Source organism: Strix aluco, chromosome Z (assembly GCF_031877795.1).
Source record: "Strix aluco isolate bStrAlu1 chromosome Z, bStrAlu1.hap1, whole genome shotgun sequence".
NCBI lineage: Eukaryota > Metazoa > Chordata > Aves > Strigiformes > Strigidae > Strix > Strix aluco.
Genome location: NC_133971.1, coordinates 34,657,860 through 34,676,583, shown reverse-complemented (window position 1 = coordinate 34,676,583; position 18,724 = coordinate 34,657,860). Strand labels below are relative to the sequence as shown.

General features: G+C 38.7%; 1 protein-coding gene across 5 annotated transcripts in view; it reads left to right on the top strand.

The window, feature by feature from the left end:
* Nucleotides 1-18,724, top strand: part of NFIB (nuclear factor I B) — a 279,776-nt gene that overhangs the window by 202,390 nt on the left and 58,662 nt on the right. For all 5 annotated transcript variants that reach the window (XM_074812233.1, XM_074812230.1, XM_074812229.1 and 2 more), the window contains exons 4-6: nt 11,030-11,098; nt 13,175-13,295; nt 15,944-16,062. In XM_074812233.1, coding sequence (XP_074668334.1) covers nt 11,030-11,098; nt 13,175-13,295; nt 15,944-16,062 — 309 coding nt within the window. The remainder of the gene's footprint in view (nt 1-11,029; nt 11,099-13,174; nt 13,296-15,943; nt 16,063-18,724) is intronic.

The window sequence follows — 18,724 nt, the reverse complement described above, 5'->3', positions numbered from 1 at the left end:
TTTTGAAGATGTTATTAATGGATCGTGCTAGTGACATTTGGACATCTGGAATTCAGTGTACTCCAAGGATTCTCTAAAAATGAAAATTCAAGAGAAAATCAAACCCAGACTTTGCCATTCCACACTGTTTAGACCAAAGGTTCTTTGTATTTTCACGGAGTTATGCTTCTAGTGAATTGGGCTGTGCTAGTAAATCTTGTAAATCTTTGTTATTTTATTCATTTTATTGGGGTAAGACAAACAAGTGTGACAGACATACTACCACTGCCTAATGAGGAAGGAATGACTCCTGCCACCACTGTCATGCTGTATCTTCTCATTTCTGCACTCAGAAGTGTGTATCTGAAATAAGCTGCAAGTAACTCAGTTTGTTCTTTTTCTAAACACAAAATGAACCACATTCTAACCAAGAAATAATTATATGATGCTGGGCTGTTACATATACATGAATATTTTCTGGATCTGTCCAAACATTAGGGAAAAGCCTGAGTTGTGGCTGTACAGTTTTGGACTCTTTATCAGGGAATGCATTGATAGGGTGAAAGAGAATATTAGATGAGATATAAGGAAGAAATTCTTTACTGTGATGCTCTGGAACAGGTTGCCCAGAGAAGCTGTGGATGCCCCCTCCCTGGCAGTGATCAAGGCCAGGTTGGATGGGGCTTTGAGCAACCTGGTCTAGTGGAAGGTGTCCCTGCCTGTGGCAGGGGGGTTGGAACTAGATGATCTTTGAGGTCCCTTCCAACCCAAACCATTCTATGATTCTATATGGTCAAAGTATTCTCTACAAGTGGTGGAATATGCCATGTGTGTTGCATGTGAATACCCAGAAGTGGGAGAACCATCATAGATTGTTGTCCAAAAAGCTATATTCCTGTAATGTAAAAACCAGAAACATACACTGGAAGACTGCAGATATGTTTTAGATATATAAGGGCAGAACGAGTCAAATAACATGGTAAGCTCTTTTTCAAGTGATTTTTTAATGTGATTTTTTTTTTGCAAGGGATGATGCAGGCTTGAAATCACTTTTGGCTGGAGACGTTGATGCTGTTTCTCTCCAAACTGTGTGGGATGTTTTGATTAGGTTTTTATTTCTCTATTAAATGTGTGACATAAATTATGTAGGATAGTGGTTTAAAAACCCAAACCAGCAAATTTACACCTAAAACAAGCCTGAAAATTTTCCTCACAGCTAATCACAGTTTTGTAAAACTTGGAGCATTTAGCTGTAGAGCATTTATTTTTGATTTAGAACCTCTCTGTTTGTGAGTGCAAGAAAAGCCAAATGCATTACCCCTGGTAATTTTGAAGGATCCTTTGTAGCCTCTGGGTTTGGGAAGCTGAAGTCAGGGTCTGGAAACTCACCTTCTACATGTTTCAAAACTCTGTTTTTAAAGTACTATTTAGCATTTGGAGTAGGAAGATAGAAGTACATTTTTCACTAGCGAGGATCACGTCCTCCAGTGAGTTCAGTCTCACCAACCTTCAGTTTCAACCCCAGGCTACTCCAGCAAGGAGTAATCTTGCTGCCAGCAACAGAGGCCTGAGGAGGGCAGCAGATGAGATATATAGTTTTTTTTTTTTTTGTCAGTCTTGTGGGGCAAAACCAAATACACCAGTGGTTGACAAAACAAGTGTCCCAGAAGGTAGAGGGAGACAGAGGGCAGAGAAATCTGTTGCTGTTTTCATCATGAAACTTTCTGCTTGAAATTTGAGCATAACACTTCATCATGTTTTGGAGTCACTGCTGGCAATATTGCCTTTATTTGCTGCCAAGTGAGGACAGAAAGTGGAAGCTGTGCCTTGCTTCCCTTGAAACCCTTCATTTAAACAGAGACAGAGACATAATTTAATGTCATCTGTCTATTTGAGCATACATGAACTTCTAGCATCATTCAGCTTCTCTGTGTGATATTGACTTGGGCTTAAACTGGCACGGGAAAGCACTGAGGTTTGTGAGACTGCAGAATACAGGACTTCTGGGGCTGTGCAGGAGGATGAGGGAATTGCACTCCATTCAGCTTGTCTGGGAAAAGGACTGCTGTCCTGTTCTTTCTTATTAAGCTTCACCTGAGTTTTATTATTAGAACCAGGTCAGTCAGAGCCCCAGAGGATATCCACTCTGAGGTTTGTTTTCGGTCCCAGTTCAGGAGCACATGGACTGGCAGTGCCAGGAGGGTTTGTTCTTCTATTATGTTTTGGTCTGATGCCCTGTATGTCAAGGAGCCAGGGCATTGGCAAGGGATAGGTGCTGTTAGCTTTTGGATGCCACTACCTTCACAAAGACATTGCCAAGAAAGAGGAGGTTGGAAACTGAGTGGTAGTTGGCGAGGCTGCTGGTGTTAAAAGTGGGTTTTTCTAGGTTTGGCTAGACTGTTGCATTCTTTAGGGTGTCTGGTAATTTGCTGTCTTAACCATGGAGGGAGGGTAATGTCACTTGCCAAACAAAAGAACATTAAGAGCACTTGCTGGAATTCTTTACAATATGTTCCTAAAAATACACTGAATACTTTGATAGCAAAATACAGTACTAAGATGGTGTAGCTTGTGGTGAAAGTGGTATGTAGCTTTTGTAGCAAGATCCAGGGATATCCTCCTCTAAGTTTTATTTTTAAATAACTTACATATGGTATATTTCTAAAGAATGAAACTTGCTTTTCTGAGTGCTGGGTTGTAAAGGTCACTTCTCCGCAGGAATTAAGTAGGTTCCAGACAGATATATGAGCTGAACTAAACTGAACTGAGAGAGAGGAGAAGAGTTTGAACACTGCTGTTGTCCACAACAGTCATTAAGTTCCTGGAATCTAAAAGTTTATGTTAGCTAGCATAGTGCTAGCTATTAAAAGTTTACGTGGTTTCAAAGAGAAAATGGACATGTCCATGGATCCATTGAGGGTGACTAAACAGATAGGAGCACACCTAGATAAGTTTTAAAACTGAAAATAATTAGAACCTTGGACACTATCAGTCAAAAAAACCCCCAACAAATGCTTTAGGCCTGCCCTGTTTCTTACTGTTCTACTGGGCATCTGCTCAGAGCTACTGCTGAAGGCAGGCTGTTGAAGGAAACCTAGTGTGTCAGTTTCAGTGTAATGCTGTATTATTTGCTCCCTGCAAGTCCCATAGAGCTTTTATATAGCTTAAGGAAATCTAAAAAATAAGCCTTCCTTAACATGTGTGTCTTGAAATACCTGAAAAGGTGTGGGAGGTTATATACTGAAGAAAATAAATTAATCTATTAGCCATAAGAAAATTATAAGGGTGAGTAGAAAGAGAAAACCAGGTAGAACTACTAGTAAGCTAATGATACTGACACCAGCCATAGCAATTTGGTCTCCAGTGATATAATTCTTATTAGCCAATTCTTCACATTTTCTTGGTTTTGTCCTGCTTTATTTTTCTTTCCCTTACTTAGTGCCTGCTGGCCACGACTGTTTGACATTAATAAAGTTACTTGCTACCTGGCTTGGGTGTGAGTTTACTGCTTGGTAGACTTGATTTATTCATACACCAGCATTAACACTGCTGTGTCCAGTTGTTGCCATGTTGCTCAAATCTTTCAACACAGCCTTTTTAAGCTGCTAAAATAAGAATAAGAAATTCCAATACTGGTGGAGTAAAATGTTATCTTAATATGATGATAAGATAGGATAGACAGTTGAATACAATTTGAGGAATTAAGAAAACTGGAAACTTGAGGTAGTGGATACCAGCTCTTACTGGTATTTGATGTTCTTCATCTTTTGTCTTCTGGGTGGAGCTGGGAGGAGAATAGTCTCTTGTTCAGGTCCCTTCAAGATTTCAGAGCTATTTTTGTCCATCATTGGGGAATATAAAAGATAACTTTTCAGAAGGTTCAAAGGGAACCTGTCATCCTCACACAGACAGTTGTGAACCTCATTGGCAAGGGAAGACAAGTGTGTTCAGATTTTTGCTTTTATCCAAGCAACTGAGTTCAGAGGTTATTAGAGCTATGCTTCCTAGCAAGCGGGACCTGCTAGACTTTTTTTCCTGTTAGAATTTACTCCACTTTAGCTGGTCCAAGGCATATGTTAATATAAATTTTGCAGACTCTATAACGTCAGTCAGGAATGAATAAGGAACACAGATGACTCAGGTCTGAGCCTGTGTACTGGTGAATATTACATTATCTATATGCAGTGACACACTTTTAGACAGAGAGATTGAGAAACTGTGTTTCTGCCTTTCATTCCTCCCCACTGTTTCCCTTATTTCCTCCACAGTAACCCATGATATGTCAGGGCATTCATCTAGTGATAAGATCCTTAATCTGAATGAGGCATAGGTATGCAAATCCCCAGCCCCAGTCTCACTGCTCTGGAATTGGTTTTCCCCTTCTATATTTTCACCAGAAATTTTGTTCTGGGCACCGTTTCCAAAGAAGACCAGAGTGAAATCACTATCTATTTTTTTTTTTTTTTAATTAAAGTAGGTGTTGCCAGAAAGCTTGCAACCAGCCTCACCTATCTCTCAATATGTAAATTTCTCTTGCAGCTGGAGAACCCCAAAGGCTTTTTTGCCCTTTCATATGGGCTAGCAGCCATAGGGAGAACATTCTTTTTGGATCAAACCCTAAGAAATGTGTAATAAATTTGCCTATATATGACTGTTTTAGATAGAGGTATTTAAGTTCTGAGTTTTAGAATGTAGTTTCAGACATAACTTCTGGAGAGTAATGCAGTCTCAATTCTGTTCTCTTTTGAAAGTGCAGTAAACAAAAGTCTTTGAATTTTGAAAACACAGATGGTTTCATTATTTTATTGTATTGCATGTTACCTTCTTGTGGATGGGGAATTAGCCCCCTAGTTAATAGGAATAGAAGAGATATTCCCTGGCCTCATCATTGTAAGCAGCTTTTCTTGTGGAAGAAATGATGCCATAGCAGCAGTTTGGGGAATCAGATGGAATTGTATTTAAACAAACATATATTCACCTTGCTTTTTCAGCATGGGAGTGGATATTCTGAAATGCTTGCTGTTTCCTGTATGCCTGCAGCTGTGCCATCTCAGATAGTGATCTCCAAATAAAACAGGGTTGGGTTTGGTCAGGGCTTGATTTTCTGTAGAGTTGTCCTTTTCCCAAATGGTCTATGAATTAATAATGCCAGTGATTGAGAGGTGACACTCTTCCTCATCAGCCTCTCAGCCCTGAGCCAGGTGGGGCATTCTGGGGGTAATGCACAGCTGTGCTATCTGCACAATCAGGGATTGTACAGTCCCTTTTTCCAAGAGGAATAGTTTTTGGCCTTGCATGCTGGTTTGAAATTTGGTGTGGTTAATTACTACTGTCTACTGGTTTGGGATTACTTCTGAATTTTTGTTTGTATCAGCTATCCTTTTTTATAAACCTACTGTGTAAGTAAATGATGCTGTGATCAATCCTGATGCTGTGTTAACTTCTGATACCATGTTCACTTCTGATGTCATTGTGTTCAATGGTGAGCACATTGGGTTTTGCTTCAAAGCATGCACAGAGCAAGAAATTACTAAAAACTCTTATGTTACCAGTTAGAATTCCAGAAACCTGCTTTGGCATGAGAAAAATCCTTTTTGGTACCTGGTTGTCCTATAACTGTTAAAAAGCAGCTCCCCCAACCTATTTTTAAAGCTTGGCTGTAGTTTGTATATAGCCTGAGATCCTCTGGAGTGGAAGGCAGTATGTATACATTTATGTTAGTTACCCTTTCTGTTTCTTGTTAGGTTTTGGGGCAATTCACATCTTGGATTCCAGTACATGGATTCCAGAGTTTATTAAACCAGGTGTTTACCTCTTCAAATTATTGCAGCATTGAAATGTATTATAGTTCTGTTTATTAACTTGAGAGTTATCTCTTTTGTTTTTGGAAATGGCTCAGGCAGCTTCTTAGGCCCTTACTGTGCTCAAAAGTTCAATGGAGGCAGGGAATCTTTTTGCAACATGTTTGCTTCCTGTCCCAGTTACAACATCATTGCCACTTTCAGGAAAAAAACAAAACAAACTGTGGGTATGCAACAAGGCCAGAGATAGTCATGCAATAACCAAAATAGCCTCATCCTCTGGACAGACCTTAGTTCAGCTGTTTCAAATGACATCATCACTGAAATCTGTGTCACTCCTTGGCTCATGTTATCCACCCTTAAGTGCCTTTAAGAAATTCTGACTGCCTTTGAGAAATTCTGATTCAGTGGAAACCTGTTTCTGGTAGTATTTTTAAGATACTGGCTTCAAAATGCGTGCAATAGGAAAACAAACTTCAAGTCTGCTGACTGTATGTTAACTTACTATGAACACTGTTTGACTAATTTTTCACTACCAGTTCTGACTGTGAATAGTAGCTGTATGTGACTAGGATTCCTGCTGAAATTCAAGAGCTTCCTGCAGAAATTAGGTATTGCAGGAAACAGCGAGAGCTGATCCTTAAAGTCAGTTTTCAAACACTCAAACAAAAGAATCTAGACAATGAAATGATTTACTCTTTAATTGTAGCACTTTCAGAAGTCTAACAAACCTGTAGCAGCAACCAGAACATTACATTGCATAACTTAAAGCTACAGCTCTCTGCTAGTATTGTGTACACCAGGATGAAGCTTCCAGCCTTTCTCCTCACAGTAGCTCCTGATGTTGAACCTGTCCCGCTGCTAGTAAGTCTAAAAGATCCAGAAATAAAAGTACAATATTACAAATTATTTACTTCACTGATTGGATCCTCATTGCTGTTTTATAAGTTGCTCAAATTCAAGGCAGTATCAGTGAAAAAACTAGACGTTTAATGATACCAGGAAGCAATTTTACGTTTTGGCAGTAGTCAATACACAGCAGAACATAAACAGGTTCTCTATTCATAAAAGTACAATTAAATCAGAAGACATAAAAAGTCTGGTTAAGGATTTGTAAAGCCAGACGTCACTGGTAAGCTTTTAAGTAATGTGAGAACAAGTCCTTTATAGTACATGTTAGTGCAAACTGAAAATATTTTTCAGTAGGTTTAAACAACTTTTTTTTTTTTTTTTTTTAAACCCATTTAAGTCTTAGCATGGTTAAAAGCTATACTTACAACTCAGCTCTTGAAGGCGGAGCACGGGAATAAAGTGGAAGATAAGTATAAGGACTAGGACGATAACTTCTACAGCGGTTGGAGGCATTGTTGAAAGTTTCTACTGTTACTGACTGAGGGGAGCTTGATCAGAACTGCTGCTTGGGTTAACTTATTTATCTTTCATTCTTGATGGCACTGATCTGGTCATTGTAGTATTGTTTGGAAAATGTATTTTTCAGAAATGAGTTTTCTGTAAAAAAGGTAAGGAGAGAAGACAGATTTTATACTCACCCTGTACAAAAACTGTTATTTATGGGTTTTGGAAGTTGCTGACTTTTTATACAGAATTGTACTATGGTGATTTTGGCAGAAATATTCTTTTTGTAGAACTCAGATTTTTAAGAATAATGACAATTAGTGAAATGCATTTCAGAGACTGTTATCTCTCAGGCAAAATGAGCTTTAGTAAATGACAATACTCAGTGCTTATATTAGGTTTGAACAATAAAGACAGCAAAGTGCTATCATGACCAACAAAAGATACAGTAAATCCTCTATGAGGAATACAATAGGCTGTTACCAAGTGTGTTAGTTTCTGTACTGAACAGATCAGAAACACACACCCAATGCTAATTTAAGGCTCTTTAACATGTTAATGCAAGCAGTGCATTAGAAAGTGCTTAATCAAAAAATTAGTAAGACTTATACCATATGGAATATCACCACATATTTTTTTCTTGCATGCACTGTAATAATGTGAATATGAATGTTAACTCTTAATCAGTAGGAGATCAGCTTCACAAAGCAAAAAGCCAGTGTCACACCATAAAGTCAAAATGTCCTGTACTGTTGTCCTGCTACATGCAGTCTTGCTGCTTATTCTTTATTGTATGTAGAGTGCATGTTTCTGCAACAAATTACAGTAGTTTAATGGCACAGAACATTTTTCTTTTGCACAGCTGGGAGCCAAAAACTGTTCTGTAACATACCCAGCATGGATTGTTATCCTAACTAGTTAAAACTGTTGAAGTCCACTGGTGCTGGAACTGAACATACTGTGTTTATTTTTCTGCACCCAGATTTACCACTGGAATCCACCTTCCCTGTTAGAACATAAGGCTCAAGATGAAGTTGCTCAGTGCCTGTGACATAGACTTTTTAATGTTGCATCAGTTTTTTAATAATATTTTGTGACATAGAGAAAAAAATCAAACTTTTAAAAGTTGATTGAGAGTGACAATATCTGCAGTTTCCCTCTCTTTCCTAATGCCAAGCAAAACATTTGCATGTATCTGTGGGTGTCGTTATTTTTGGACCATCCAAGTCAGGGGGAAACCTGAGTGAAATACAGCGATCCATCAGTCAACAATGCATCCTTCTGTGAGGGGGTGATAGATAGTGGTATCACTCTGTGGCATAGTTTTTTCCCTGCTCCCATTTCATTATTACAAGGAGACAAACACACTTATTGCTCTTTATGTTATGTGGGTATTCTCAGTATTGCCAGTGAGAAAAACTAAGAATGCATGAGAGAAGGCTGATGATTAAACACGTGCGTCTGTGTGTGTGTGCTTACACATGTGTACATCTGTGTTCTTACATATTAAATCCTACATGGGCATTTTCTTTTTTTTAATATGAGCCTTGGGGCTTGCTCTCACTGTAATGATAGCTTGACTAATCTACACTTGGGTAAAGCTCCTGTCAAGTTAGCCTAGCTTGAATGAGAGAAGTTATGCTTCAAAGTAGTGGTATTTGGATAAGCAGCAGAGAAGGTCAGTCTTGTCTCATTACCAGCACCAGATCTGACTGCATGTTTGTACACTGGCTTTAAGCCATGCTCCACTTACAGGGCAACTAAAATCAAGAAATCAAATTTTTCTTTGGAAATCTCCCTTCCATGTACTGCTTCAAACTGTTCCCGCTGGAGGAAATAGGCAGAGAAGGGAAAGATTGCCACTGATGGAGGAATTATTAGTGTGCATCCAGCTTGTCCATTCTTAGGTTAAAAAATGATAACTGAGGAAGAAGGGGAAAAAGAAACATTAACTCTGCAATTTTTTATGATATGGGTATGCCAAGTTCTGTCAAATAAAGAAGTAAATATTTGAGAAGACATGTCATGTTTTCATCCACACAAAAAAATGGAGAAAGGGTGCAAGAGAAGGCAGGAGATGAAAGAGAAAGGCTTTTATTTCTTAGAACTGGAGATGATTAAGTCTGCAACATCCAGGTGAAGGACAGTAAGAGAGGAAAAAGTAATGGATATGGAGAGAAGCTGTTGAAAATGAGAGGGAGAGGAATGTGAAAGGAAGAGAAGAAAAAAAAGAGAGGGAGACCTGTAGAGCTGCTAGTAGAAATAAAGACATGCAGGGATATCGTATAAAGTGACGTTGACTGGAAGATGAGAAGATAGATGGCATTGGCATAACATCATTCAGGATGATCCCACAGGCTTACAGTGCTCTGCACGCCCGCTGCACTTGCTCCTAGGATGATTTTTCAGATGGGGAAGACTGACATATTTGCTTGTAGGTGTAACAGTGTAAGAGAGATGTCAGGAAATATGCTTAGTTGGATTTTTTTCAGCTAGAGTTGTCAGGTGCATTTTTTAGATAATATCAGAGATGCTGGGAGAGGTGGCTCTGTGGGCCTAGTAGGACTGCTAGTAAGTAGTGAAAACCCCTCTTTTTGCCTCTGCCTTTCTTGTTTGACCTGAAAAGTAAGTAGCTATTTCTCCAGATCTCTCAAGGACAGATCTCTCAAGTGAAGTGTACTGTATTTACAGTCACTTCTTTGATTACAGTGGCAGTGTTTTCTTAAATTACTTGAAGATGGAAGTAGTAATTTGCAAAAGAAACCTAAAGAGAATAGTATTGATCCACTGTTTTCCAAATCAGCAAATATTCCAATAGGTTCATCTTTTATTTGTTTGTTTGTTTTGTTAGTTAAGACATTTAGAGTGCTTTTACTTATTCAAAGATTTCAAACAGAAAATTGAGAGTGTATTTCCAAAAGAAAAAAGCTGTGTTAATGCAGAAAAGAGACTAGAGAAACCACAGTAAGAAATTCTTAGTGCACTCTCTCACATGAAAACAAATAAAAAAGTAATACTGTTGGAGCAGCAATGTGCTAAATATTGCTGTTGGTAAATGCAATCTCTTGGCTGAATTTGAGATTACATGACATCATGAACCTTACAGGTAGGAATTCCAACAATGTTGTGATGTCATGTAATCTCAAAATCAGTCAGGTCAGTCTATGCAGTGACTATTGATATGAGACATTGACAGAAACCTGGGTTTCTCAGCTCCCTTTTTGTAAGGTTATTTACTCTCACTACTGAGATAAGTCTTGATTATCAGCTGTTGTTTCACTGCACTACTCCAATTTGTGCCTGAATTTCATGGCAGGGAAAGTATATCATATACATTTGTCTTAGCATAAGCAAACATAAGCCAATACAATAATATGCGGTTTCTTAAACATAGGTTTCTAGATATATAATTCAGCATGTACCCAGTTCCTGCTTTTACTGAAAATAATGGTACAATCCTTGTCCACCTCTGAGGTGGTAATGGAGGTGGCAGTGTAAAGTCACTATTTAGCAGAAATCTATGTGAGGACAGGACTGCTCTATGATGAAATTGCTTAGTCCAGCTGATACAGTTCTTAGTTCAATACTGACTTAAAAATTGAAGATACTCATAAAAGGAACTATTTTTTAGACATTTTCTGGATGGTTAGCTAGGAACTCAGTTGTTAGTTTTCATAAACGTATTAAAAAATGCTTTCACCAACTCCAAGATTTTTTCTACCTCCACCTGAATTTCAGCTCTCATTAGATTCTGTGATCAGCTTTCAGTGTCCTTTGATCTGTGTATTTTACTTCTGGGACTCTGTTCATACTGTTAGCTGCTGTATAAATTTATCTATAGTTATTTATTAATCTTCTCACTGTACTGATTATGGTATTGTGATCTTTTTCAGTGTACCTTGAGGACAGTTTTGTAAAATCTGGAGTGTTCAACGTGTCAGAACTTGTGAGGGTGTCCAGAAGTAAGTTATCATTTGCATTTAATAGTTTCCAAAGCCCTTTTTTTTCTCCCCAAGATGTAAAATGCATAGGAAATGCCTATAACCATGCAGAATTTTGATATCTTTGACCACGGTATTACAGTTCATCTTGCATGTGTTTGTAATAAAACAAACAGAAGTCTTCTTTTGTCTCTTTGGTATTTAAAGATTGAATCCGTTTGTTATGTGTCCCCCTGCACAGCTTAATAGACTGATGTGTCAATAAAATTATCATGTGTAACAAAACCTTCTATTTGTTAGACTTGCAGCTTCTTAAGATTGTCCTGCACATCCTTGGATTTTGCTAAACCATCTGATTATTCTTTTAGTTTATTTTGAATTTGTAGCTCTTAAAAGAGAAATCACAGCATAGATATAAAGGATGACTGACTTAATATACGCTTGTGTTTCTGTTACTCATAGCACTGGCTGTAATTGAGTTTCTAATTATATTGGTTTGTTTTGGCATCAGAAATGTTATGAACATGCAAAAAAAAGTAACATAAAATATAAATATAAAAGGACAGGTGAAGCTTTTATTGCAGAATAAAAACCCAAAATGAATATAAATAAGAAGATCTGTTTGGTTGACATCTAAGAATTTGCTATAATAGTATGGCATAAAACCAGTGCGTATCTTCATTTGACATTGCTTTCTGAGTGCTTCTTTTCTCCCTTTAGTCTCAACACTATTAAAGTATTTCTCTTAAGACTTCATTAGGAAATGAACAAAAATACTTGAAAGTTATAGTTAAAAGTGTCTGCAATGATGACACCAACATTATAACAAGTGAATGGTCAAGGAAAATCTCTTTTCTGATGAGGTGAGAGCAAAACCAGTGAGGCACAGGTTTCCAAAACTGTCTGTCCGAATTTTGCCAGGTCAGGATGCTTGAGGAGTTTAATTAACTTAGTGAGGCTTAAGATGCATGTGTCATTTCATTTGCTGTGGTCAGAAATTAATATGCAACAATTACAATTATGTTAAGTCATTCAGCAAAATACCGAGCATTGCCATGCTGCAGTGTTAAGACATATTCTTTCTTGATGAAGATACAGTTTTGTTGTTTTAGGAGGCTGAGGGAGTGCGAAATGCAGCTTTCTTTTAGTTGTCAGGTGGTTAAAAAAGTTTAAAAGTATCAGGCCATTCAGATTAAAAAAGAATCAATATTGTAGTTATGTTATGAAATCATACCTTCTGCAGCTGTTATACATGATATACTTCTAATAATAAGCTTTAAAGTATGTGGTTTCTGTGGCATTTCTTACCATGCATTTGTTTAACCTCAAGCCGCAACAGAGTTGTACTTTAACTGTCAGGAAAAATACAAACCTTCAGATACATTACACAACATGCAATTATTCTTATAAGTGCCAAAGGTAGTTAAAATGCACAGTGCACAGACAATGAACAAAGGTAAATACACCACAATATGTAACATATAATTTACTCTTGAAATACCAAGACGTACAGTACACAGACTCTGTAAGGAGGTGAAGATAATGCTGAGTGTGTGTGTTTGTGTGTAGGTGTACATATGCAAAGTAGTACCTGTGAACCTGTGACACCAGGTGAAAGAAAAAGGAGGGAGCAAAACATGCTGTCAGCACAGAAGGCTATTATTAATACAGAAGAGTTTAAGTGGAAAAGAGTTTGTGTGTCCCCAAGTTTGTTCTTTCCAGTTATCTCAGTTCTTTAATAAATAATGTTAGCCGTCCTTATAAACTCTGCCTCATTCATTATAGAAGTCCTTCTACAGAAGGTTAGACTTTGTGCCAAGGTTTGTGTTACCTTTTTCATATTGATGATTCCAGGTTATCTGTTATACAACAAATATGTCTGCATAACTGCTAAGGGATTTCTAGGGACTTGGGAAGACAATTCACTTTTTTAGATATATAAACATTGATAGAACTTGTCTCTACTTGGTTTCTGCAAGAAGCAGAAAAATAGATACATATAGTAACATCTTGATGTTTTTCCCAGTGTTAAAAATGAAAAGATGGCTAAAAAGATAGAAGATTATCTTTGACTCGTTATGATGATGTGTTTTTCAGCACCTATAACCCAGGGAACAGGAGTGAACTTCCCAATTGGAGAGCTTCCGAGCCAGCCATATTACCATGATATGAATTCGGGTGTAAATCTACAGAGGTCCTTGTCCTCTCCACCAAGCAGGTAAAAACTTGAAATAAGTGCTAATGTGAAACCAGGTTTAATAGAGTAGGACAAGCAATTCACAAATACTGTCAACAGCTAACTATTTTATGAATTTCCTCTGATTTTGTGAGGTAGGCTATTTATGTACGTTACCACAATTTATGTATAGATATATATGTTACAAATCTTGTAATCTGAAGTGGCATCATTATTGTCTCTCATTGCTGTTGATATTGAAGATGGTAATAATTTTCGTCAGGGTTTGAAGTGCTCACTAAATCATCTGCTAAGAGAACAGCTATGCATCCTGAAACTGCTGCTGGGATGCCGGAAGGTCTAGTAGCTGGGAAGCTGCTGGCTGGACTCAGTGCCGCAGGGTGGTTGCAGGCACAAAAGCTGTCATTGAGGGCTCCCATTTGGACCTCTGTCTTGAAAGATATATTGGGACGGATACTGTTTCCTATGAAAAAGGCATTAGGACAGGTATATAAAGACAAGGTGTCTTTATCTGTGGCATCACCCCAGCTCATGAAAGTATGTTTCCTTCCTCACCCTTACAAGGTGCATTTCCCAGCACAGTGGGAAGAAGAATCACAGAATCACAGAATCATTCAGGTTGGAAAAGACCCTTGGGATCATCGAGTCCAACCATCAGCCCGACTCTACAAACTTCTCCCCTACACCTTATCCCCCAACATCTCATCTAAACGACCCTTAAACACATCCAGGGATGGTGACTCCACCACCTCCCTGGGCAGCCTATTCCACTGTCTCACCACTCTTTCTGTGAAAAATTTTTCCTAATGTGCAGTCTGAACCTCCCCTGTTGGAGTTTAAAGCCATTCCCTCTTGTTCTGTCACGAATCACCTGTGAGAAGAGACCAGCACCAACCTCTCTACAATGTCCTTTCAGGTAGCTGTAGAGAGTGATGAGGTCTCCCCTTAGCCTTCTGCTCCTCAAACTAAACAGTCCCAGCTCCTTCAATCGCTCCTCATAGGATTTGTTCTCCAGGCCCTTCACCAGCTTCGTTGTCCTCCTCTTCACTTGTTCCAGCACCTCGATATCTCTCTCATATTGAGGTGCCCAAAACTGGACACAATACTCCAGGTGTGGCCTCACCAGTGCAGAGTACAGAGGGACTATCACGTCCCTACTTCTGCTGGTCACGCTATTTCTAAAACAAGCCAGGATGTCGTTGGCTTTCTTGGCCACCTGGGCACACTGCCGGCTCATGTTCAGCTGCTTGTCAATTAGAACCCCCAGATCTTTTTCCTCCAGCCACACCTCCCCAAGCCTGTAGCGATGCATGGGGTTGTTGTTGTGGCCCAAGTGCAGGACCTGGCACTTGGCCTTGTTGAAGCTCATCCCATTAACGTTGGCCCACCGATCCAATCTATCCAAGTCTCTCTGTAGAGCCTCCCTATCTTCATGAAGATTGACACTCCTGCTTAACTTGGTGTCATAGGGTCTCAATTTTTCTCAAGGGTCTTTAATTTTTCTCAAGGGTCTCCATGTGCCTGCCGCAGGCAGTTTGATATCTGAGAGACCCACTTCTCTGCTTCAACATGGTTCTTTCTCCCACTTGTGGGAAGGACCCTGTTCCCTCCCTCAGGAGCAGCTGGCCAGCCCACAGAGGTGGAGAACCTGCTGTACCCTCCTTCTGACTCCCGGATAATGTACTGTCTCTGTCACTGTTCAGTTTTCTGAAACTGTCTGATGTACCATGAAATCATAAGCACTATAGGACCTCTCATTGCCCAATGTTTCTGCACCCAGTGAGTCAGGAAGAATCTGCACAGTGGGATGGGATTTAAGAGGACTGCAGGGGACTGGGGTGCTCTTCCACCAGCACCTGGTGCTCCTGAGTTATTTTGCTCATATTCCCCTCTTTCTTTCCATTGTATTTTCAACTTGGCAGTTCACCTAGTACATTTTAGAAATGGATAGATTAATTCTTACAGTCTAAATAATAGTAATAATAATACCACCACCATTAAAACCTTCATCCTGGTTTTCTTTGGCAGTCAGCGTAACAGCTTCAGTATATATTGTTACAAAGAAACTTGACTTCTCTCCACTGCATTGAAGTGCTGCCTCATTTTATATAGTGTGACTTGAAATATGGGCCTTTTTGTTGTTTTTAATTAAACTAGTCTAAAATGAAAAGTCTTTGTTTCAGGTTAGACCTCTTTGAAAAGCTTAGGCTTTTGACATGGTGAAATACAGTAAACTGCATTTTTTCCTTATTAACACATTCAGAAAAGTTCCTGTTTTATCCTGACTTTATTAGTAATACTTTTCCAGTGCTTTGTTTTGCTTTCATGGTTTCTGCATAGTGTTTAACACTCTCATGACACAACCTTTCTTTGGTAGGTTACAGGAACTGGTTTCTTGGTTGTTCAGCCAAGTACTGGTAGACTTTTATGTTACCTATTCATGCCATCTCTGAAACATTAATCATGTGAAAAATGCAAGCACATACCTGCATTACATATTATTAAATAATATCATCTATGTAAGTTAATGTAAGCTCTAATATCCACTTTTTTGTGCTTTGTATTCCTGAATTACTTTCTATTGAAATATTTGTTGAAATCCAAACAGTTTATATACCGCTACTAGCTGCATATCATATTCACTGCCAAATCTCACATTCTTTCAACAGCAAAAGACCCAAAACTATCTCCATAGATGAAAATATGGAGCCAAGCCCGACAGGAGACTTTTATCCTTCTCCAAATTCACCAGCAGCGGGGAGTCGGACATGGCATGAAAGAGATCAAGGTGAGTAACACGGGACTGTTTTACCTGGAAGTATATTCAAATATACAATAAATCTCTGTATCTGCCTTTCCATTACTGCAATAAAATGATGGCTTTTTAGAAGAATAATTTATTTTTCTGTCTATTTGCCAGTTTTGTAAATGGATATTTACAAAAAGGATGTGGTATAAACAACTACATAATAATTTTTCCATCTGGTGACTGCCTTATCTATTGTTTGAAAAAATGTGAGGTACTTGATATTGTGTATGCTGTAATCATCCCAGCAGGATTTTGAGTACACTGGTTTCAAGTAAAAACCTGAACATCTCCATACTATGGTTGATTCAACACGAATTTACTCAGTTTTTGTTTTACCATGACAGATTCCTGTTTGTGCATTTAGTCCATACTATGTGACTCATAATAGGTTCAATAGGTTCTTTCCTGACGAGTCCACACATAGCTTTGTGGGATTATATCCATACGCTAAAGGGTGTTGGGAAATGTGTTTTGGGTTATCAGAAGCCAGGAACATGTTTGTGTGAAGAAAGTTATGGATGTCAAAATAGTAAAATTAATTGTCATAACTTTCTCTCATGTTATCTTGATGCTTTATAAACCTAGATGCCAGTGTAGTCCTTTCCCTCACCTTTGTGATGTGAAAATGTGTTTAAACTCACATGTATTTGAACAGTGTTGGTTAATGGATCCTGTGGCACAGGTGCTGCAGCTATTTGGAGAGCCTGTGAAATGTACAGCACAGTATGTAAAAGTGAAATAGAGAAAAATACATGCCCTTGCTTGCTTTGCTGATCTTACAGTGTTTGCCGTCCTTTGCCCTGTCTGCTGCTCATCGTTGCTCTTCACTTCTTCAGTAACTGACTGACCCTTTGTTCTCACCTCATTTTTATATTATTTTAGGCTTTTTTTTTTCTTCTTTTTTTTTCACCTGCTAAGTTTTCCCTTTCATCTCTGTGTGCAAGGTAGCATGTGATTGGTATTTAATGTAGCTGCCTTTTATTTTCACATTTTTGTTATAGTTGGTCTCCTTTTAATCTGCTTCTGCCTACCCTCTGATCTATGTTCTCATTATTAGGCTGTTCCTCTCACACAACGTTTATTAGTTTTTTTCTTTGTCGTGTCTTTTGTACTTTTTGTTTCTCATGGAGGCTCTGGTATTTTCTTATTTCTAGCTGTTTGCAACATTCACAGTTGAATTAAAAAAAAAATCTTTCCTGTGGCATTGCATAACCAAACTTAAGAACAGCAAAATAGCAGTTCTGCCAGCCAGAATCTTCCCCCTTGTGCAAAATATTTTCCTCTGTGACTGCCACCTGTTTTGCCATGACACTATTACATTTCTTCATAAAAGACAGGATTGTACCTCAATTAATTTTTGTGGCTGTGGAGAAAACAGCCCATCATTCCTTTCTGAAGTGGTCTCCACATATCCCCACTTGTGAAATGAAGTTCTTTTGTGCTACTGAGTGAGCTGTAGGGGCTTCTGAGAAATGCAGTGCTGCATGGACAACTGAGCCTGAGTCCTGTTGACAGAGCCTTTCACAGATGATCTCTATAGTTTCCAACTATCTCAATTGCTTTTTAGCTCTTGAATCATTCTGCTTGCAAAGAACTGTGCTCTGTGAACACTGGATTTGTTCAGTTTCACCAGCCTTCTTCATGTCAGTAATGAACAATGTCATTGTTCAGATTGCTTGAGTAGATTTACAATGAGCCTTTACTTAATTTCTGTGCCTTTGGGTACCTAGACTTGGACTGAAACAGCCTTTAACTCTCTATGTATGTTTCATAAACCAGAGAAGTCCAAAAGATGAGAAAGGGAGAATAAAAGATATAGACTTGAATCAGTGTCTTTTATTTTTACTTCCTGGAGTTTACATTCCTCCCTGAATATCCTGTTTTCCAGCACTGCTGGGCCTAGTGAAACTTTACCAGATCTCTGTCAGAGAGGTTGTCTTTGAGAGACTTCAGGGGACTTAGTTTTTTCTGTCCTTAAGATGGTCTTTCATTCCTGCAGAGGGACAGATGTACCACTGACCAGTCTGAAAATTGTTATACTGGGGGAAGTATAAGTCTTTTGCCCCTGATGATTTATGTTTGGCTCAAATCACTTTCTGTGGTTATCCTGCTGCTGCGGAAACACTGTGAGGCAGTGACTGCAATGGCTGCCCTTGGTACGTGGCCTCACTGGGAAAGGGTGTGTGACATCTCCTGGCATATTTGTTCTGCTGCTAGTTTGTTAGATGCTTGATATCATATCCATACTAGCGTGTATCTGTGTAAAGCTCCTTTTGGACACAGAGGTCTTACCAGGATATGATATTTGTGAAAACCTGTATTCTGTTTCGTTATGCCTACAAGCACAAAGACAATAGAAATAAAAGTTTGGAGACATTTTCTATGCCAGAGAGCTCATGGAGATCTGCATGTCATATGAGGTTAGGCATAAATGAAAAAAAGGATAAGCCATTTGGGATCACATTTGTGTTCATCCAGTGTACCCAGGGAATGCTCATGTAGTCCCAACAGACACTGCTTTTTCAGGCAGTCTCCAAAGGTCATCAGCATCAGAAATGTGAATCATTCCACAGTACCCACAAATGAGACTATGCAGAGGTATCATGTTTATAGGTAAGTAGCTTCTCTTTCACTCTGATGC